Source organism: Rhea americana, unplaced genomic scaffold, assembly GCF_003343005.1.
Source record: "Rhea americana isolate MKP2758 unplaced genomic scaffold, rheAme1 scaffold_80, whole genome shotgun sequence".
Classification (NCBI taxonomy): Eukaryota; Metazoa; Chordata; class Aves; order Rheiformes; family Rheidae; genus Rhea; species Rhea americana.
In genome coordinates this window covers 241,949-265,965 of record NW_028186979.1, presented here as the reverse complement: position 1 = coordinate 265,965, position 24,017 = coordinate 241,949, and the positions used below count along the sequence as shown (strand labels likewise).

The following is a 24,017-nucleotide window of genomic DNA, read 5'->3' as shown; positions in this document are numbered from 1 at the left end:
AAATAGCATGAAAAGAAATATGTGTAGATCTTAACGCTGCTCTTGTGTTTTCTGCTTCCTAACAGAGCCTGCCTCCTGTCTGACTTGTAGTGTGGTGATTTGCATAGTTTTCTGGGAGATGTGATATTCGATCCACTTGAACTGGGAAGGGTTTTAGTCTTTTCTTAAAATTCTTTARCAAGTGATGTGCTGAACAATTTATTTCACTTCATAGATAAAGGGAGACACATGTGAAAAAAATAAAAGATGAAAGAAGCAGTTCTTCTTCTGGCTATAAATTAAGGCAAGGTAGCCAAAAGAACAGTTTATGGAAAGCCTTTGGCTGTCAAGTGTGTATTAGACCTGTTGGATTGGTCCCCTCTGGGAACTTAGATGTGAGAACAGCCAGTATTTAGAATACTTTGAGACTTAAATATGGTATAGATACAGAGCTTCTTAAGGCTGGGGCTGTTTGGATACACATAGAAGCAGATCCTTGAGTAGTTGATCAGAGTTTGAGTTTCGACATGAAGTGTCTCCTGGGCTTAAGCAGTGAACAAACATTGGTATCACTGTATCACCCAAGAGAAATGTTTCACTGTTCCTATACAACATTCACAAGAGAAGTCCAATCTGAAAGTGAGGTAGAAACTGCTGCTGATATATTTTTAAGTGATTACTGTTGAAATTCTCATTAGAAGATGAGTTTAAGAAATAATTTGTTTGAGTGGCTGAAGAGTCTTCTCCCACAGAAATGAKAGAAATAGGTTGCAACTCCAAGGGAGTACAGGGCTTACATAGGAAAAACAAACTGCAGAAGGACACAAATAAATGATTAGGAGGTCACCATGGGAGCACTGCAGAGAGTAAATGAAATATGCTGTTGGGGTTCTTCCCTGGAAAATTAGGAAACAAGGAAGATGATAGGAAAGGAACAATCTAGATCATATTAACATTGTGCAGAATCCTTAAAATAACCAAAAAAACAAGGCTTTAAGGAAGAATGGTGATTTTACAATATAACTCGTTTCACATCCACATGCAATGCAGCACAATACAGTTCTACTCTATTCTATCATTATATGTTCTTCTCCCTAATACATGATCATTTGCATATAGTTCATTTTGTGACATAACTTAAGATCCTTTGCAATATTGTGTCTTTATACCATATTGATGGAATTTTATATCAACAGACTGCTTTTAAAAACCCGTCCAATAAATGTTGATTCTCAGATTTTTTATAGCATGAAAACTTAAAGACTATTCAACCTGACTTTATCTGTGGGGACGATRCAAACAGTGATGAGTCATAATTAATAATTATTTAGAAGTAAAAAATTAAAATAGTAATGTATTCATAAAACAAAGGATAATTKTCCTTAGCAAATGTATGTTTTGCTTGAAATGCACATTGCTCATCACTAGGTAGGTAGGCAGTGAGGAAATAATGTACACGATTTATCTCTGTTTTAGGAAAGTATTTGATGCAATTTTATTTAGTAAATTCATTTTGAAGTCATAAAACATAATACAGCACCACATTCAAAGGGACAGAGGGAACAAGTTCATGTTGGATAGGTAATTCTGTTGGCTTTTAAGATGCTCAGGTACTTCTGTGTGCAGAAATTTAAGTTAATGAGACTAGAGCCTAAAAATAATCCTGCAAAATGCAATAGAGAGTGAACAATGTGTTAGGGTGATTTCAGTATGAATTGCATGCTGAATACTTGAAGAAAAAAAGGTATTTCAGGCAGAAATAGAGAAATTGATTCTGATCTCATGTACATTAGTTCTACCAGTGTGTCACTGCAGTGAACCCCAGTAAAACAATTCCCGAGTTGAACCATCATGAGACCAGATTCAGACTCAGAATCTAGTTTTATGCAGTGTAAGCTTTTCTCTGTATCTCTACATATGTATGTGTATCTTCGAAAACTGGCTATTGTTTGTTTGACTGTTCGACTTTGAAGTTCGTTGTTTCTGTGTGTCCAGCTGGCGTAAGCRTCCCAGCCAGAATATCGTGCACTGAGATTGTGCTGCTCTAGCAACCAGGTCAATGTAGGCTCCATGACTGCCATCACATATGGCAGGTATATCACGGGCTGGAAATATATATAAGTATGTGTATATGTAAGTGACTCTATTTCTCCAGAGAAAGTTTTCTCCTTGTGAGACATAAGGTTTTGTCGTCAGGACAGATAATCCAGTGCAGATCTGAACAACAGTGGGAAATCACTGATAGGAAGGAGGAACTGACAATTTCTAAAATGATAGCACTGTGCATTCTTAAGGTGGATCGAGAGCTGGAACAGTCTCACAGGAAATGTCTTTGCAGTGCAATAGCAGAAGAAAAGAGGGRGGTTTTGCTCTGCTACCATAGCATACATTTTCTGAATTTGACCAGTCTCTGGGSAAGGCTAGCACTCAGGTATTCTAATCTCCATCCCAAACATTTCTAGTGTCATAGAACTTCTATACACATAGTGTAGAGAGCAAATAAATAGGAAATAAAACTCTTTGTAGCTTGCTGAGAGCTGTACCACTGAGTCACCACCAGATTTCTCCTGCCTTATTTCCCATTTCTTCAATCACAAGAATCAAAGACTACATCTGTATGAGTGAGTAAAATGGATCAACACCCACTCACTTAAAGGCTGAGTCCAGCCCTTGCAACATGGCTTGTGTTCATACCGCTGAAGTTTTACATCCCAAAATAGGATGACTACATCCAAAACTACCCCTTGGGAATTGTCCCTAACCAGCATCACTGCACTGTTTCTGGACTTTGTCTGGAAGGATGCTAGGTGATTCAAGCCAAAACCATGCCAAGGCTTCACTRACAATTTAATGGTACAAATGATCACGTGCAACTGCTTGTTCTGGTGTGCTGTCCCTGATTAGTTTATACTAGAATGATTGTAGCAAAGGTAAAAGCAGTCTCTGAAGTTACTTCCTCCTTAGTTTAGGGCGTATTACTCAATCGTCCCTGTCACTGAAACCCTGGGAAATGATGGAAATGTAGAAGTTGGATCATGGGATAAGGAAAAAGAACAACCCCCTAATAAAAACCGTAGCCTATCTCTCAGGAAATGTTTCCAGTGAAGTAAAGTCTGTCACTGACGCACATAGAAATCTTTGTCTTTCCAGATCCATTGCCACTGAAATCAGTGAGGAGATAGAGGAAGAAATTTCAGGAATATTATATTTAAGAGTTCTCTCATCCTTTGGAATGATATTAATATGTGTCTGTCTGCTCTGGCAGACAGGTCAGATTATTATCATAGCACAAAGAGGCTTCCTTTGAAAATCAAATACAACTCAAAATAAGTAATTACATTTATAATAGAGGTCAGATGAATGTAATAAGATATAACTACCTCCATTTCACTCATATAGGCACAAATCATCCATCCTACCCAAAGTATCCATCGTGTCCTATCGGCACCAACTTTTGCCTATATAATTTTGTCTCTGTCCACAACCCAAAGATAGTTCCTTTCAGGTAGCTCCTTCCTCCCTGCAGTTCCTTCTATGTCAAAGATATTGTTGATGTTCAGCAAAGGGCAATTTGAAAGTTCAGAGTAAAAACAACTGGGATAGGATTCATCCCATCCAATTTAAGGCATCTGTTGTGTAGATGTCTTCATGTAAGCTCGTTACCAAGGAGCTCCTTCATTACCCTCAACYTCATTTATGGCCAATCAAGAGAAATAGCCACTTCTGGGAAGCAATTCATCCAGTCTATTTCASATGACTACCTTAGGATTGTATAAATCACATTCCAGGATGCATGTTTTTGTCCATTACCTATAAATGGAGTCTATACGACTACTTTATATGGAGACGTGAATGCATGCAGTTGAGTCAGAAATATGGATGTCTGCATTGAGTCAGAAATCAAAACTGAATCAAAATCAGTGAAAAGTGATTACATATCTCTACAGTAACAGTTTCCAATTAGTCTTTCTTGGAGAGTAGAATGTGAAAATGTTAGTTTATGAACTGATTTTTTTCCAGTTTGCATCCTTTGCAAGGCAACGATCATAGAGAGAGGTTTAGGTAGGGGTCATGGTCTCCTAAGCAACCTTCGGAGTAGCCCCATGAGAAATTCTGCATCAAGAATTGTCTGAGTAGGTGTCCTCCTTTTGGTGCAGCTGGTCTTGTGCTCCCCTGCTGTGTCCCTGCTGTATCACAGTATTTGGTGAGTAGCTATGGCTGCCTCATTGCCTGCTGCCCTGCTGAGATTTGAAAAGCTAAGAGAAAACAAGAAACTGCTAGATACTCCATTGAGTCATTCTGTGCCTATATCTGAGAAAGAATACCTTCCCTCCCTCATATAGACTTCCTGGGGAGCAAAACTAGGATCAAATGAGTATCAGCTAAAGCCATCTCCATTATCTGCCCAGCCAGAAACCAGGTTAAAACAGTTGAGGGCTGCTTGGACTTGATTGCGATTCTAAGAAACACTGACTGGCTTAATTGTACTGCCCTTGCAAACCTAGCATATCCATTTCTAGTCACAGATACTCTCAGCAAGTTCTTTCCCAAGAACTTTGGTATGCCTTCATACCAAATATTGCTGAATCTTCATACTCAACCTATCCGTAGCWACTTAGAGGAATCTCAGTAGATAATTGAAAAGTATTCTTTGCTGATGTGCAAAAAATGCCCTTTCCCTAGCATATTCATTGACTTTAACTTTTTGAAAATAATGTTTGGTTGTCAGAATGAAAGGGCTAGAGAGTGTAAACAGAAGGCTGAGAATAGTGGTTATTCGCCTTTATTCAGCACTTATGACATTGGATCTGGATCATTCTGGTTAGTTTTGGGCTCACTTGTACAAGAAAGACTTGAAATAGTGGAGTCCAGTGTTTAGCCACCAAAATGGAAAATGTGCCAGAACACATGATGTACAAAGAGAAGCTGAGAGAAATAGGTTTATTCTGTCTGAGGAAGAGGAAGCTAAGGAGACATCTTACTGCTGTCTTCAACTACCTAAGGGGAGGGTAAAGAGAAATGGAGCAGTGCAGCAATAGGATGAGAGGCAACAGGCATATGTTGTAACAAAAGAAATTCTGATTAGAAATTAAGAAAGAATTTTTCATCATGAGCATAGTCAAACACTGGAACAGGTTGTCCAGAGATGCTGTGGTATCTCCTAGAAGATAGTCAAAACTGGATGGACAGGATCCTGAGCAACCTGCTCTAAGTTGGTRCTATTTGGGGCAGATGGTTGGACCAAATGACCTCCAGAAGTTACTTCCAACTTCAGCTATTCTGTGATTCTCTGACACAAATACAGTGTAAGGTGGCATGCAGAAATGTGAGATGCTCAAAGATCAAAGAAAGACAAGCAGCATCTTGTGGTGAAAATCAGAAATCATAAATAAGCTGGGCACACCAGTTTAAGTCAGAATCTAATCAATTTTAAGAAGCTGTTGCAATGTCTGTCACTAGAAACAAAAAAATCACAACCATAGTCTTATCAGAGTAGCTGTATCAGATATCTTCATGATCCTTTTCCAAAATGTGCAGAGACTGTTAGGTAGCTCATAGGAACTGAAGATAGGAAAACATGGATGTTGAACAAATGACCTCATATTTAAAGATGTTGCAACTGGAATCATCTTCTGGATTATCTGATGCTCTTTGTCTCTCTTTATCTAAATTTGTGCAGGATTCTGTGGTATTAGTGAGAATAACTAAGGTAAGAACTTCTATATTCTGCCAGTAGTTTATAAGAATATTTGTAGAATGCTATTCATGCAGGTCTGACATAGGCAAGGCACAATAACAGAACACAAGGATCTCATAAGTAAAGAAAAAGAATACTTAAGGGGACTGATTGTATACAAATTTGCTTATACAGACTCATTTAGATGAGGTCTGTACAAAATCTGATTAGTACAAAAATCTAAATCTTCATAAATGTCAAAAATTATTCATGAAAATTCATTTTTACAATTTCAAATGTATTTTAAGAGGGAAAATAGGAGAAACAAGGAGAGTTTTTATATATAATTAACCACTTCACAAAAGGAAATAAATTCACATCTGTGAAGACCAGGACCTCTTTTAGTCCTTAGGGGAAAAAAATACTGTACTTATTTTTCTGGTGAGCCAAATCAGTTAAAAAGAGGAAATGGAAAGATCAAAGTGTGACAGAAAGAAAAAAAAAAGAAAAGAAGAGATACAGTAATTCAGCAAGTTATGTACACTGTTTGAAAGTCTGTTCAGGCTTACTCTGTTGTCCTCACTCCTATTTTACAATACTGAATCCTACAGTGATGTGCTGTGTTCTTTAGCTCAGACCTTCCTTGCCATGCTTAATGACTTCCACTCTTCATTTACTTTGCTTTGAGCATTGGTTATTTTTTTGAATAGTAGAATTATTGTAGGAGAGCCTAAACAGCAAAGCCCAGTATTATAACTATTATAAGTATGTGCAGTGAGCTGAGGGGGAGGAGTGAAAAAAATAGATCTAATGGAAAAATTAAAGTGCATTAAATAAATAAGTGAACAGTTCTTTCATTAAGTAATGTAAGGTCTGTATAAGATACTAGCTACTGTAAAAATAAATTGCTTTGGTCTTTACCTAAAGTATCTTCACTGTAAAAGAACTTCAGGAACTTTTGCAGAGGCAAAGAATTGCACCTGGTCAGCTTCAGTATTCAGCCTATTCAAGGATGTTCAGGGATGTCCTTGTCAATAGGAGTGTTCAGTTTAAAATTTTAGACTTTGCTTAGGCCCTTGGAGAGGGCTTTATTTCTTCAGTGTGAAGTGGTGAAGAAACCAAACTCATTTTAAAAGTTGCTGGAAGCACACTAAGTTTTCCAACTCTTTGGTTTCGTTGCTCAGAGAATTTTTCGAGAGGAGAAGGCAATGTACAAACAAACCCCCAAAATATGTTGTTGAAAAATTGGGATGCATTTGTGCCAACACTGTCTTGCTACATATTTCTCATAGAYCAACTATCCTAGATTCCTAAAATACTTGTGTAATGTGGAGATATAYGTACAGATCTCACTTCACAGCTTAGAAGGAGAAAAATGGTAATACAGTGGTATCATATGCTGAGCACTTAGGAACTGACAAGTGGCAGTAGCAGAAGCGGTGAAGTGTTCTAAAGCAGGCGATGCTGCCTGGATAATGAAACAGTCCATCYGGGCAGAAAGCCTGTATGACCACCTGTCTGACCTAGGTTCAGAATGATAGCCATCGTGGTTTTCCGTGCTTGGGAGAAAGTGAGTAATTTGATACGCAGACCACAGATTTAGAAACACTTGTTTCTGAACTCTTTGGCCTTTATTAGGAATGTAGCTGCTATATTACTGAAGTATCATTGCCTCTCTCTGCAGAATCTCTCAAACYAAATGCTTTATATTTTCCTTTTCAAAAAGAAGGTGCTGTTTTGCATGAGTCCTTACACGAACAATATAAAGAGCTGTATATTTTGCCAAAATATGTTTTAATATGTATGTGATAGGAACAAAGGGAGCAAGCAATTAACCACGTAAAGGTCCTTATTCTCCAGGGACTCCTTGTATGACTTGGAAGGAGTCACTCAACTTCTCTGTGTCTCAATCTCCCATCTGTAAAATGGAATTAAGATACCTACCTCACAGGGGTGTTGTGAGGCTTTCTTAAATAACATTTGTAAAGTGCTTTGAGATCCTTGGATGAAAAGTGGAATCAGAAACCAAGCTATTCACTTTATAGTGCAACACAAGAGTGCACTTACATTCAGATGGCTGAAGGCTTCCAGCTATTTAGAGCTATCCCACATACCCTTCACAATAATTTCCCTACCTATCATGTCCTGGGAGCTACAAAGAACAAACTTTGCAATCAAAAATACCCAAACAGTCATACTTTTGCTGAAATGAGGGATAAAAAAAACCCTGATATTCTTTTTAACCTGTGTTGCATATTTCTTGTCCATGCAACCCTAAACTTACTGAAGTAGGGCATATAATAACTTTGTCTACTCTTCACCTAAATTTGCCAGGTTGTTTTTGAGAAAAAAAWTAGCTGCTTCTCTCAATTAAAAAAAATGAAATTTGGATCAAAGATTACAAAATTAGGAAGGGATAGAAGGGGTGTTTCACTCCTATATGCTTTGCAGTCATTTAACAAATAGCCACTAAACAGTACAGTGTAAGGTAGGTACCCAGTTAAAGATTAAATCTTAGGTAACATAGAAACATGAAATGAAATCAAGATTAGATTTTACAGGGTTGAATCAAAGAAAAGGCACATAGGTTCATACATAGCTGCTAGGATAACATAATTTCCAGAACTACCTTTACCTAATACACAAACTAATTTAGTGCTTAAACCTTTAGATTAGTAAATAAGTGGTACAGATGCTTCATTAGAGCAGGCCAGAGCTCAGCACCTGCCAAACAGTGCTACTGAGCAGGTGAAATAGTACACATAAATATCCTTTTCCTCCAGATTAAGTGCTGCATGGAGAACGTGAGAAAAATAGTGAGCTGTTAGAGAAATGCGAAATAAAGGATGTAAGAAATGGCCAAAAATTGAATGAGGAGGAATGCAGCTTGATTAAATATTTTGTTTTCCTGCCTCTCTCATTCAAGATTCATGCTCCACATTTTCTTCTCCTCCACCACCCTCTTTTGTTCTTCTCTTTAGGACTGAATGGGCAGGACAGTTGAAAAGGATATAACCAAACAAACAGAATAAAAAATGTTACAGCTTTCACCCTGATTCACCTACTCAAAAGGAATTTACATGTCTTCATTCATACAGTACGTGATTCATATTTTGACTTTTCACTGTTGTGGAGGCAAAACATAACACATTCCTCCCATTGGTGATCATTTACAGGACTCTCATTCATGTGAAAACAAGCACAAAACCCCTTATTTAGAAAACAACACCCCAAATTGTTCACATTCCAAAAGTTTGCCTAGAGTATTCAGKATCCTGCTAAACTCAGATTTGAACTGACTTCGCCAGTGTTTCTAGATGTCTCATCCTAAATTTGAAGGCACTGGCTTCACTGCTGAAGGCACTGCTTTTTTAACTACTTTAATGTTCCTTCTTTACATTTGACTGCCCATCAGACAAAGTTACAAGAAGTGCCCCATAAAAACAGCAGTTTCTAGTGAATAATATCTTCTTGGTAACAGGTTTTAGATTTAATATTTAAGTTAATATGGGATTTGTTTGTACATTTCACTTTAGAAAATGATCATTAATGTATTAAAACCTTTGCTATTCCAATAGTACAAACTAATTATCCAATAATCCTTAACTACTTAYTTCTATACAGACATTCAAGATGGAAATTTTTCAAATAGGAAGCTTAAGTGACATTCCTTACTCCTCCACGGAAAAGCTGATATGCTGATATACTTAATTTTTGAAGGACTGAAGCATAAATATGAATTATGATTATCTTGAGAACAACAGGCAACTAAAATAAAACCATCTTTATTGATAAATAGGTAACCCACCATGGACTTTGAATGTCTTGTCACTTAAAAATAACATACATCCTTCCCTGTTAATTATCTTCCCACTGTATACAAGTAGATAATGTATATTACACAATATTTTACCCTTAGAGTATTTTCTTTCCTAGACATAGCCTCGTTATCTATCAGGTCTGCTGCTTAACTACAGCCTACTATCATCCCAGGATCCCTAACCACTGTGTAGGAAGAACACTATCTTTTGGCGGAAATATCAGTTATTGTGCTGTTGAGCTTTGTATTTAAAACTCTGATTTATTAACTTGTCCACTGACCTAAAAAATTATTTTTACCACAAATGCTTTCTTGTCATCAAAATGTTAGTGTATGAGCCACCTACTACCTGAAATTTCCTGCTTTACTTTCTTTAACCCGAAACATCAAAGTCACACCTTAGAAAATGCTATGTATTTAGGTGTACTAGTGTTGCAGATACATCAAAGCTGAAAAGATGACATCTCAAGTTGATGGGCTAGCTCTTGAGCAGGTGTTAATTGTCCTAGCTCTGCCGATTTCTTTCAATTTACACCAGCTGAAAAACTGGCCTAGCATGTCAATCTAATGACAGCTTTAGGAACTTTTTTTTTTCAAGTTATGATGGAACACATTCAAATATTGTTTGATTAGCTGCTTATCAAAATTTATTTTATGAGACGTTCATTAGTAAATAATGATGAATGTATATTTATTTTAAGAGTGGGCCTAAGAAAGGTATAACTTCTGAATGAACATAAGATACCAGAAAACACTCTCTGKATGATATTCATCTGACCAAATGTGGATATCTTTAAGATGAGCATCTACTCTGAGCTGATTCTCCTGGAGTCCCTTTGTTGTCAGTGAAGAGAAACAGGCACTTCTAGTGGGTGAATAATTTCATCCTGAAGAAGGTATCTTAAGCRGACCAGGTGCATTGTGCCCTTAACGCCACTGTTTCTCTCACTGACTAGAATGGGAACATTAAATAGCTTACTCAGATACAGATGCCTGCCTTGCTCATGTCTAAAATTAGGTGAGATGAACCTCGCCCTCAGGGCCTCACATTGGCTCTGTTTTGTTAAGTTGTCCCTCTCTTATTCAACAGTTACTAAAGCAAAACTATTAAAAACATGGTAACTCTGTACCATTATGTTATACTATACAGGATAGTAATTATCAGCCCTATTGTGTATATATAATTAGATGAATTAGACAATCATATTTACTTACAATTATATTGTGCATATAATTGCTTCCATCTTCCTTTCATTTAACAATTCTTTTAAAATTCTTATTTTTCCACAGTTTGCATAGTTAAGCCGATACATTTTGATTTTTACTGGTGGTTCCACTAACTGAAATGCCATTTTGATCTTTGCATATAGTTATTGTTTATCTAGTGTTATTGGTCTATAAAGTGTTTAAAAAAGTGGTGATTTCCTGTTTGGTGCGTATTCTTTCTCTTTTGATGAATATACATTCATCAGTAAGAGAATAAATCCAGTAGTGCTCACTCCTTTGCCGTCTGCCATATTTAGAAATAAAGGAGTAAGAAAAGTTTGAAACTTAGACAATTATGTCATATTAACAACATGATATCTAATATACCCCATAGAACTGTAAATAAAGAAGTGAAAGGAGAAACTTAAGTACTTAATGTTTTAAATATTATGCTTAAAAAGTATAATATTTTCAGCAATAATAGTGATTAGCATTTTGATTGTCTTTTTTCCTATCGATACTGTGAAAGAAATTCATGTGACTAGCAAATAAACAAAAATAGCATTATCGACTATAGAGAAATTCACTTAATAAGAGCAGTTTAAACTTAACTGCACATGGGCCTTAGYGTTATAGAATTGCTGTATGATTAACAATATTTGACATGCAGTTTGTTTTCTGTCCGTGCGATTGCAACAACAGTTCCAACTGTAGCCACTTCTTTTTCTTTTCTTTTCCTTTTTCTTTCTTTCTTTGTTTCTTTCTTTGTTTCTGTTTTTTATGCAGAAGACCATCAAATGAATTGTCACAATACTCGAATAATGCAAGACACAGAAAAAGACGATAACAATAATGATGAGTATGATAATTACGATGAACTGGTGGCCAAGTCATTGTTGAATCTTGGCAAAATTGCAGAGGATGCAGCATACAGAGCCAGGACAGAATCAGAAATGAACAGCAATACATCTAATAGTCTGGAAGATGATAGTGACAAAAATGAAAACATTGGTCGGAAAAGTGAGCTAAGTTTAGATTTAGACAGTGATGTTGTTAGGGAAACAGTGGACTCCCTTAAATTACTAGCACAAGGACATGGTGTAGTGCTTTCAGAAAATATTAATGACAGAAATTATGCAGACAATACTTCACAGCAAGATAATAGGAATATGAACTTTGTAATGCTAGGGAAACCTGTGAACAATGGACTTACAGAAAAAATGGTGGAGGAAAGTGATGAAGAGGTGTGTCTCAGCAGTTTGGAGTGCTTAAGGAACCAGTGTTTTGATCTGGCTAGGAAACTCAGTGAGACAAACCCACAGGAAAGAAATCAACAGCAAAACATGAACACTCGTCAGCATGTCAGGCAAGAAGATGACTTCCAAGGAAGAACACCAGACCGGAATTACTCTGATATGATGAACCTAATGAGACTTGAAGAACAGTTGAGCCCCAGATCTAGAACTTTTTCTAGCTGTGCAAAGGAGGATGGTTGTCATGAAAGAGACGATGATACCACCTCTATTACTTCAGATAGGTCTGAAGAAGTGTTTGATATGACAAAAGGTAACTTAACCCTGCTTGAGAAAGCAATTGCTTTGGAAACTGAGAGAGCAAAAGCCATGAGAGAAAAAATGGCAGTGGAAGCTGGAAGGAGGGATAATATGAGATCATTTGAGGAACAATCTCCAAGACAACTTTCTGGGGATGACAGGAAGCCTAAACCCAGTGACGGCCATGTCAAAAAGCCATATTATGGTAAAGGTAATATTTCTATATACCGTATGTTATGTCATGAGAAAGTGTGAGCTAACATGTCAACATTTGCATAGAATTCTGAAGTGATTAATTCCACAAAATGGGAACTTTATTTGAATTGTAGTAGTATGGCATGATTGTAAAATAGCATCATGCTGTGACTTTAAAATAAAATAATTCATTCTACGGTGTTAGAAATACGTACAGTGTTTCAGTGAATATCATTTGGCTAAATTAAAAAAATAACTTTTCGGGGAAACAAAACAAGTAAGAGATCATGTTGAAAGAGGCAAAGATTTTTCTCAAATTTTTAATATTTTTACAGTAATTATAATTAAAAAACAATGGAAACTTATGTTGTAAACTATACTGGATAGAGGGGTTTTATGTAGCAGTTAGTCAATCAGCTATGAAGTGAATATTTTACAGATTGGATTGGGTAGGTGGCATCGTGATTTATAAAATTATCATCATATGACAGTTATTGATGAAGCCTCTCCCATCTAAAATGTAGAATTGCCTGATAGAAATTGAACAGTATCAGAATGACCGATAACATAAAATAGGGGCAGTGACTGCACATTAATTATCTTAAGATAGTAAGGTAATGGAAACCATTTGCTATGCAAGGCATGGTGTGGCCTGGGCTGAGATCAATAGCAATTTCTTTCTTATGTGCATTCCACTTCACTGGTTTCATTCCATTGTGGAAATAGTTAAGGTGCTGCCTTGACCATAATTCAATATAAAAGACCAAAAAAAAAAAAAAGGAAAAAAAAGAACAGACTAAAGATTACCTTTAGCATGCGTTTTAATTTACGGGATTATCCTGATGATGGTGTGTTGATGTTACCACACCCCTCTTCAATGTGTCTGCATCTATACGTGTAGGGCCATGCTGTATTAAGTGTTCAATACCTCCTGAGATTCATTGAACACCCTTAATTCCCATTGACTTTAGTGGAAGCTGAGGACRTGGTATTTCTTGGGAGATGCTAAGCAGGGCCTGGATCTTTCTTGTCTTTATTATAACAATATTTGGTTTCATTTCCATAAGTGAGATGGTGGGCATTTTTCTCCTTTTTTATGAATTCCTGTTTAGAAAGAGTGATACCCTAACATCTGCCTGTGACATTCAGGCAATCAACAGCATCTTGATCCAAGAAAGGTTTTGATCTTTTTTCACAAGGCTTAAAGAAAAGTAATGGCCAATCTGTTAGACAAGTATGGAGATTACTGATGTCAGACAGTCTTCTGCAATGTATTTGAGAGAAACATCGTTTCTTTTAAACACAAATATATGATCCAACAAACGCTGTAGTAACTTGGGGTATTTGGGGAAGACAATTTAGTTAGTGTATTACTGCATAGCCATGTGGATGTCATGCTAAATGTTGTTTGTATATGATACATAGTAGGTATAATTTCCCTTTGAATACGTCTCTAATAAAAACACAGAAAACATGGCAAACCAATATTAATTTTTAAGAGCTTTATATCTCTGGTGCTATCCAGCCTTTCTGGTCTATGTATGCTTAGGAAAACATTTATGCATTTAGAACTGCTGTCTCCAAAAAACTAGTTAAATTTTGACAATGGCAAAAATATGGACTTCCTATTCCTGTAAATTTTAGAGCTTTGAACCATCCTACCTCTTAGGAGCTGCAGACTGAATTGGTGATAGGTCCAGACTCCAGCCAGGGATCCAAAGGACAGTCCTAAAGATTGTGGTAGTTTGTACAAAGAAGCCTTGTGGAGTGGATCCTTCTAGTCTTTCTTTCTTTTTTTTTTTTTTCTTTTTCTTTCTTTTTTTTTTAATAAGCGAAGAAAGAAACAGGTTCTTTCCTTACTTTAAAAACATGTAGGTAACACTACTGCCGTCATTGACAGAGGAAGCTTTAAGTAAGGCAGTCAATTTTATCATTTCTTTTCAGCTCATAYAGAATTTTCCAAATATTCATGAAAAAGATATTCACAGAGTTGCATGATATGGTTAAGTGGAAACATTTTGGGTGCACAGGTATTCAGTGGGAACTRCCTCCTGTCTTCTGTCTTCCGGAGTTCTGCTCTCAGAGATTGCTGAAATAACCATTAAGGGACTACAAAGCATTTTTCCCATGCCATTTAAAGCCTTCTAAACAGGCTTTCTTCTGAAATTTAAGAATTTTAAAACTTTCTGAGTCATCTGATAACCTTCACATAGGCAATATTCCCATTGTGGCAAGGAGTGAGGAAAGGTTACAGAACTAACTAGAACTATGCAATACTTTTCCCCATTAGCAGTAAAGATTTTACATGAGCATCCAGTGTTTCTTGTAAAGTTGTGGAAAWTTTTAGTTGGATGTCTTCCATTAAAAGCAATGGGAAATTGTGCAAGTATAATTTTGTACAAGTTTTGAAAACATTAAGATTAGTATACAGCATCTTTTCTGACTCATTAGACCATAAAGGCTCTTATGGAGGTGATATATGCTATAATTTTATAGCACAGAACTGAATATAAAGGAGGATTTACTTGACACTGTAAGATGTAAGTGTCCATATCCTCAGCAGCTCTAAATTAGAATACCTCTACTGACTTYAGCGCAGTTATGATAAAATATAGTAGCTAAAGTTTCTCTCGTTTAAAGTCTCCAAAAAGCCATTATGGTCCGTTAACCATCTACATTTTTTTGCAGTCTTTGAATATTGTTATATTTACATAATCTATATTTCATTTACATTATTTATTCACTTATCCTATACTTTTACACATCCCAAAGTACTTGACATTAGAGTTGTTAAAAGAGTTTTGTATGTAYGTAGCTGTGGGCTTGGTGTTCTAGTGGTCTCAGCACAGGCCTCTCTGGTAGGAATTCTAATCCCTCCTCTGACATTTACTCCTTCTGTGGCCTTGGGTTTAACTTTCTAATCTCTTTATTCCAGTTTCCTGAGATATAAGATTACAGTATTTTCAGGAGTGTTCTGATAACTATATAGCACTTTGAAGATGAATTTGTATATGGATTTCTTGTAGAAAAGCATAAAACAACGAACTGTATCCTACAGTCAGCATGCAGGCTAAGTAAAATAAAACTTTCACATTCACAGATTCCATTTGCAAAAGACACGTTTTAAATATGGTGTTAAAATTTAAGAAGGGAAATAAGACGTGGAGAGTCATTTACAATGAGCTAAAGAATTTCTCTGAAACCAAGGTTTTTAGGAAGGACTTGGAATGTAAGAACATATCAGARGTAGTGGAGGGAAATCAAGGAAAAATAAGTCTGCAGCTGAATGTGAACTCTGGATTGTATTCTATATACTTAAAAAATAGATTATATGTGRAGATCTATAAGTACTGAAATTTCTACTGGTTGTACTGAGTGTTGCATTTGTTGAAGTTGGGATGGAATTTAATGTAAAATTTTAATGGAAAACAAATAGAAAAATCTTATTTTCCAAAGAAGAAAGCATAAATCCTGAAGCAAAGCAATGACAAAAAGCAACATAAACTACTTAAATGATGATAGCTCAGATTGAGTATYGAAAGGCAGCTGGACTGAAAAAAAAATCAGGAAGGGTTGTTGGTTGATTCTGAGCCAAAATGGTAGCAGTTAGAGTATCCTGAATTTTATTCTTTTAATATCAGTGTAAAAATTGCTAATAGTTTCCAAAATCTGACAACTGTGATTAAGATGATGTGATGTAACTTGTATCATATGCTGGGCTTTAAGTCTAGGGATGTTATTTGACAAATGTTCTGTTACAGGAAACAAACTGATGAAGTATATGAGCAAGTTCTAGTTTAGGATTAATTTCACCAGCAGTTTCACTACTTCCGTGGCAGAAAACTTTAGTTTGTTGAAAAAAAAAGTCTATTTAGACTTTTCATTGATTTGTACGCAGAAGATTCAACATTCTAAATGATCATTTACCTTTTAAGCATGTGAATATTCAAGTATTATGTATGCATGACTGTAATGGCCCCAAATTTACACAGCAAGTGATACTTTCAGTAATTCTGATTACAGTATTTACTCCGCATTAATTTTTTTGAAGATAAAAAGAGTATATACATAATTTCTCTTCTTAAGAAATTTAAAGAAAAGAGTCATCTGCTCAAAGAGCCTTGAAAAAAGGATTTATTTGTGCTGACTCATTAAATCATTATGCTAAAGAGCTGGGTTTGCTACTCTCAGGACATCGAACTTCTGTGACAGCACATTTGCAGACTTTAATACATCAGGCAAATAAGAATGAAAAGAAGGGAAACTCCAGCTAAACATTTTCCAAATGACCTTACACACTTGAGCTGATGCTTGCCAGCAGAAAATTGATTGACAGTGGTATGACTTTGCTATAAAAAGGTCATTTTCCAATCACTATGAATGGTTATTACTGTGATCATAGGAGCCTGCAACCTGAAAAGAAGATAACAGGATAAAAGTGACAAAATTGTGTTAAGAAGTAGAAGGGTTTTTTTTTCTTCTAGTTTTCATAAGAACATTTACCAAAAAATAATTGACATCATTAAATGAACCTTCTTACAGAGATGTGGAAAGCATCATTCACTTGACACATTTGTTGTAAATTATAGATCCCTCAAGAACAGAAAAGAAAGAGAGCAAATGTCCTACCCCTGGGTGTGATGGAACGGGCCATGTAACGGGGCTTTACCCCCATCACCGCAGTTTGTCAGGATGCCCACACAAAGATAGGGTCCCTCCAGAAAGTAAGTCCACATTGTTTCATGAAAACCGGGGATAAAACTACAAAGATTTTTCTAGCATGCTTTTTAAACCTTTTATTTAAAAAAATTAATTTCATTTTTCAGTACGGTATGTCTCAACTTAGTCAACTGTTCTGTGTTCTAGTTTTTCCTTTATTCCATCATTTCCATTCTCTACTAACTTTTACACTAAAAAGAACAACTTTTAAAGCTGTATTCTTTGATTTTAAGGATGCTAGATTATTTTTAAGGAGATATATTCAATCAACAAAGAAAAGATTTCCAGAAAATGTGCACTGCTTTTACTTCTGCATGCTGATGTCACATCAGCTGTCCCTGTTGTTTTGTACAAGAATAATTGTACTTGAAAAACTTAACACTCCCTTTCTGATATTGTTGTTGTGTCTTAAACATAACTTATACTAAACAAATTTCTATTATTAAAAGTAGCAATTTGGCTGTTTACTTAGTTGAGCAATATTTTGAGCAATCTTCCCCTGTCACTTATATCAGTGGAATTTCCTATGATGTCAGTAGATTCCCTGCAAGGGAAGTTCACCTGTGTGAACACTAAAGGAAGTTCATCTGAAAGCAAGAGGCTTCATTTCTGGAAGTCACTTCCTTGGCTGGTAGAAATTGGCATAGTCCCGTGGAAGCTAATTGTTCTATGCTAATTTACACCAGGTAAGCATCTAGCTAAAATCCAGTTCTCTTTCTCACTGGTTTAAAAATGGAGTTACTCCATTGAAGCTTATGGGCCTAAATCTACATTGTCCCTCACTTACCTAACTTCAATGGATTTAGAGCTGCATAAAGGAAGAGTTAAAGACAGTCAAGGCTGAAATGATCCTCAGTTTCCAAAGGAAAGGTAGACTCTGAAGAATAGGACAGCAGAAGTCAATTAGCACACCAAGAATGGCAGATGTAAGAGGTGTCCTCTTTCATAGTAGAGTGGCTTCTTCCAGAAGTAAAGTAACAAGGAAGTACTTAAGGAAAGTTTGTTATATCTTGGTTTATCTCTGAATACAGTAGAACAAATAGACTCATTTCTCTGCTTTGCAAGATGCAGTAATTTTTCGAACCACAAATATTTGTTCAGTTGCTCAAAGTTCTCTCATTTTTATAAATGGTAAATAAAAAGCTCTTTAGAAGACTTTGTAAATCAAAGAAGAATATAGCTTTAAACTGTTTGCATGCTCTTGTACCTACTAAAATGAAAAAGGTGAGCTCATCTTTTTATTTTTTTCCTGTGATGTTGGCCTTGTGAAGCATGTTTCAAGAACAGCTTTGAATAGTAGGAATTTCAGAGTAAAGCTTTTGCATCTATACACATTTTAGTACCCTGATGATGAGGTGATGATGATGGTTATCTTCTAATCAGTATCTGTGGTTAAATTCTCAAGTCTTTGTACAGCTTTTATTCAGTTCTTTACTCAGTCAAGGAATTTGCTGATTTTATTAGMGTTTTATTGAGTGAGAACTAAATACAGGCTTCCAGACTAGTTCTTGTGTGAGAAAACCAGAACTTTGCAAGGGCTGGATGGCCGCTTTCTGTAGAGTGATGCACTGCCATCCAGCCCTGAGAMATGGATTCAGATATGTCTTGCATCATACTGAAGAAATTATTTCAGTCTAATTTCTATTTAGCATTGCCAAAAAACTCTCCATAATTTGGCCTCCAAGAGCATGAGCTTTATGATTCATAAAAGAACTGCTTTGAGGGTCTTGGGAGTAAATTTTCCATCCAGCTTGCAATGGAAGCTGATGCAAATCAGTTTACTTGCTTAAGCTTGTAGCACTTCTTTCTTACATAGTTTTTTTCCCACTATCCCTCAACTTTTTAAGTGCTTATTTTTAGTTTTTACTCTTAAAAAAATTATCACATTTTTCACATCTGTAGAGAGTACAGATAAGAAAAGGACTGATTTTGCTCATCATATAGATATGAATGGTATATCTATACAGATGTGGGCTGAACTGAGCCCTGGCTCAATTGGGCTGSCTTATAGTTAGTGTTAAAGTCTGATAAGGGTTGTACTGAGGTATACTTCAAATAATTTAGTGTTCTGTCAGTATAACTTGAGAGTTCACTTTTACCTTTCAAGTTTGATACTGTGTGTATAAAACTATTATGAATGCATACTTTTCCTGAAAGAATTTTTCTAGTCCATAGTTCTGCGTTGGACTGTTGCGAGCTCACATTTTACTTTTGAGCTGATCACTGCTCAGGGTTTTTGTATGAAGATGTTGGAAGTCTTCTGCTTCACTGTCACGCTAGAAACACATTTGTTTGTAGGTTTTGTAACCTTCATAACTTTCGTACCTGTTACCCTGTGTTAATGAGCATAGGGTCACAATACTTCCTTCCCTCATCAGGCTTTATTGGCTATCTGTGTCACGTGTTTTTTGAGGAATGCTGGTTGTTAATGAATTGTACTTTGTTTTAAAATGGTTTCATATATACTGGGACTTGATTTTTTTTCTTGTTTTCATACTCTGCTGTTTTCTCTTACTCTCCTTGTCAAGTTCTTGCCATGCATGAAAATGTTCTTAAGTGTCCTACACCAGGCTGCACAGGCCGGGGCCACGTAAATAGCAACAGGAATTCCCACCGAAGGTAAGGATGCCATCGCTGGACTCCAGCCTAGAGGGAACAGTGCTTCCGAACTGCAGCCCTTCTAGCAGTCCATTGGTAGGGGGGGAGTGTGAGTGTATGTTTTGTTGTTTTGTTTTTAAGATTCACAGATGGTGCTTCGTGTGCTGCATTAATTTTAAAGAATAACATTTCTTCGTATATTTTATGAGGAGGACAAATGCACATTTCCTTCAGTAAGGATGAATTGATCCACAGAAGGCATTTTAAGCCTTTTAAGCTTTTTGGGTGGATTTTCCTTTTGTTTTTGTATTATGCAAACTCTTTATGGGTATGTCACAGGAAACAGGAAAAATCTACCAACATCATCAAGACTAGAGAGAGTTCTTGTTCTGACACTTCACCCTCTTCAGAGATTATTTCGTAGTGCATGAAAAAAACCCACTCTATTCATGAAAATGATTTTGTAGAGATGAGAAACAGCATTCTAAGTGCACAGACATTACAGGAGTTAACTTTTCTGCTACTCACAGACTTAATTCTGAAGTCTTTATTCAGATAAAATTAAATGAGAATTTTGCCTGATTAAGAAACATTATGAAAATATCTCATTAAATTAAAACAGAACAGACAGACAGACAACAGAAATGTCCATTTTCTAGTCAAACGAGGAATTTAAGGAAAACTGCAACTTTTCAATAGATTCCTAGGATTAGTTTTATAGATTCTTGTAGAAGGGATGTCATTGCCTATTAAATTCTGTCAAAAAAGTAACAAAATTATTGAAATATTGTTATAATATGTTATGATTTTCCCATAGAAGAACAAGGTCTTGTCTTACTGCTTTAAAAAAATCTAGGAAATCTGAGTAGAGGGCAAAAGTAGCTATGCAAGGCTCCTATTATCAAGCTCTTATTTTACTGTTAATCGTAGCGTGAAGGCTTAAGAGACTACACAGGTACTGGATGTATAGTCTTACCAAGCTCTGGGTTACTACAGCCCTCATGTTAACTGCATGTCTCCCAGCACACTCTTGTGGGCATCGATCCCTTTATAATAAGCTCTGGCACCCCTTTCTCCTGTGTAGTGATGCTGCCAGTAGATTCAGCAAAAATCTCTGAGAAGGCTCCATGGGAATTACTGCTGCTGGAAGCAGCATTCATTTGTGGTTGAATATCTAATAGCATATTTGAGATGTCTGAAGAAGAGTGTGTCAGTGGCGTGCAGCTGCCCCTGGCATTACTGCCAAGCCACACAGAGCCCCCTCACCCCGCTGCAGGACTAGGACCGGGGGTGGTTCTGTAGCTACCCAGGGAGGGCAGTCTGCAGTCAGTGCTTACCTCTTTCTGCAGCTTTTGGGGCATTTGGCTCTGCTTCACTTTTTTATTTTTTTTATTTTTATTTTTTCCTGTAGAGAGGGGAACATCTGGGAATGCACTGATTTGCCTTTCATTTTAATTTCTTTCCCTGTGGAGAACACAGAGAGCTGTGGTCACATAAGCACGCAATAGACTATGACAAGGAAGGGACCCCCTCCATTGGCAGGTCACAGGTTTTTACAGCTTCACTAAGAGCACCATCTGCTGGCACCAGCATATTTATTTTCCTGTTCTAAAGCTTTTCCAAAAGAATCAGACTTATTGTCACTTCAGTAATATTCAGCATTTGCAAATTTAATTGAATTATGATTCAAGTTCAGAAGTTCTTTCATGTTACACCATCTACTCTTAGCACATACTTTAGTGGTTGAAATTCATGAACTTGCGCTAAGTATAACATACTTGAGATGTAGATTTAGAGACCCAAGGCCAAATTTTGCACTCATTTGTATATCTTGAAAAAAAAAGATTGGAATAATGGAGCAAAGTGAGGTATGAAGGAGCACAAGATTTGGCCTATATGGTGTTGTCATTGAATCATCTTTAGCAGCCATTTCAGTGGCAACATTTGTGGATACATAAAGGTCCTATGTCTGCTAACAGAGTTGCACAGTAGATGCCAGTTTATATTCTCCTGTTCTACTGATATGTTCACTGGCTAACATCCGTGGATAATCTATGGATGTAGGGTCAGGGAAGAACAGCAGATGAGGGATCTACTACGCAACTTTGAAAGTAGAATAAGGGAAGTCTATTCTAGAGAAAATATATATGACCAAGAAGCTTTTGGAAACTCTTTTCCTTCAGATTCTTCCTGGTGCTGGCTAAGGAGGAGRAGAAGTAGTTGGATCAGTGCTATAATGTGAAACTGCGCAGGACAAGGCAATTAAATTTCCTTTCTGTAATTGCAGCCTCTCTGGATGTCCTATTGCTGCAGCAGAGAAACTGGCTAAAGCTCAAGAGAAGCATCAGAACTGTGATGTGTCAAAATCAAACCAGGCATCAGATCGGGTTTTAAGGTATTAGAAATCACTATAATACTTATTATTATGCAAAATTCGTCACACATTCACCTAATCTGAGAATTTATATTTATATACATTGTATATACATATATATCTCTTTTAAAGAACAGTTAGAATTAGGGCTTCTGGATCCAATTCTCTCAGTGTTTATTTCCCACTCAATTTACATGGGGGAGGGTTGGTAATTATTTTGGCAAATACATGTAAAGCTGAAAAGCTCATTTTTGTCTTAGGCATTGTTTGGTGTAAAGATGACTGCTGGAGTGCAAAGTCTAAGAACAATGTGAAAAAAGTTGGTATCTTTGGGGAATAAACTAATATTTACCGGTAAGTCTTGGTTTTTTCAGCAGGCTTTTACTAGTAAATATCAGTTTAAATTAAACCAGAAGCCCTATTTGCTTTATGAAACTGGCAGTACACCTTTGAYAGGACACTTCGAAAAATGCCAGATATGCCTTAGATTCCAAAGTAAGATCAGGGTTAGTTCTTTGTCTCTGTTCCCCTACTCGCTGCCAGGCAGAATGGAAAGAGAAAATTTGTCCTAAATTTTCTATATGGAAGGACCTGGAACTAGTCTGGCATAAGTTACACCCCTTTTCTCCATCCATACAAGATTCTGTATTTATCCAAAACTGAATTCATGTTTACATTATTGTYTCCACTTTTGAGACATGTGGGTGGAAAAAATATTATTTCTAGGGAGCTGAAGTGTGAAGGATACATGTAAAGGAACTAGACTTCTACATGAATGTACMAGTCTTATGCTGATGATGCCCCAAGAGCTGCAGAATTTCTCCATGGATGTTGTGGTATCTGTGGGCTAGGATGGGTACATCCCTCCCTGCTGCCTCAGAGAATTTGGAGGATCTGTCACAGCTTAAGTTTCCAGGATTTCCTACTTATCCCATAGATTTCTTAGTATTTAGTTATCCTCTAGATTTAAAATCTGATAGGATGATTTAAAACAAAATTTTTTAATTGTATTACCAGCATCAWTCTTTGAATATTCTCCTAAAACTTCATCTAATCTTGATGGTCTTTTCAAAACCAGTTTGTTCATATAGCCAAGAAGACAGAATTGTTTCACAYCTGCAAAAGATTTTTTGTAGTGTCTGTTGACTTTGTTTTCTTTCCTCAGATTGTTTTTTGATGGGCCTTATCTTAACTGCCCATAATTCAAATTGTACTATATTTCATACAGCATCCCAGACAATTTTCTTAGAGATAGGTGCTTTAAAATTGATTAACAAAAAAACACCCATTGAGGGAATAACACCTTTTCTCACTGATAGAAAAAGGCAAATCAGAAAAGCAGTGGCTTTCACCTATGCTCTCTGTAGAGAAATCAGTGAAGTCGGATGCCACACAGAGAAGGCAGCTGCTCAAAATCAGTGTCTGGGTTGCTTGTAAACTTCCTAGATAGTTGCACTGGAAGCTTCACTTCTGCCTGTGAGTCTGCCCTGTGTTTCAGATTTKATAGGCAACCCAGATAATGCTGTCATCTTAGACCCTGTTTCCCTTCTACTTTCAAGTCACAGAAGTATTTAAGATGAGGAACTTCACAGTTTTTTTACAAAATTTACATGCAGGCAACTGATTGGTTGACATAGGTGCTCTAAGTGTAAATCTTGAATATTTGTCTTTATCCCAGTTTCCATCCCTCCTGCATTTAGAATTTCTTACTTAAAAAGAAATCAAGTTCATAGGACAGAAATTTGGAATTTGCATTGAATGTGCAGGATTTGAATTTCATTTTTTTAACTAAAWATAAATTATCTTGAGATCGGATCACAATATTTTTCTTATCAGCTCATTGTATAAATTAGTCCACGGTATTTTTTGAGGAGGAAGTCTCAGCATACATAAATC

At 36.5% G+C, this 24,017-nt stretch overlaps 1 protein-coding gene across 3 annotated transcripts in view; it reads left to right on the top strand.

The window, feature by feature from the left end:
- The window catches only part of MYT1L (myelin transcription factor 1 like), a 127,130-nt gene that overhangs the window by 36,159 nt on the left and 66,954 nt on the right, over positions 1-24,017 (top strand). For 2 of the 3 annotated variants that reach the window (XM_085322948.1, XM_085322947.1), the window contains exons 5-8: positions 11,469-12,446; positions 17,020-17,154; positions 19,678-19,768; positions 22,035-22,142. In XM_085322948.1, the coding sequence (XP_085179074.1) occupies positions 11,469-12,446; positions 17,020-17,154; positions 19,678-19,768; positions 22,035-22,142 (1,312 nt within the window). The remainder of the gene's footprint in view (positions 1-11,468; positions 12,447-17,019; positions 17,155-19,677; positions 19,769-22,034; positions 22,143-24,017) is intronic. The other variant, XM_085322949.1, reaches the window with a different exon arrangement.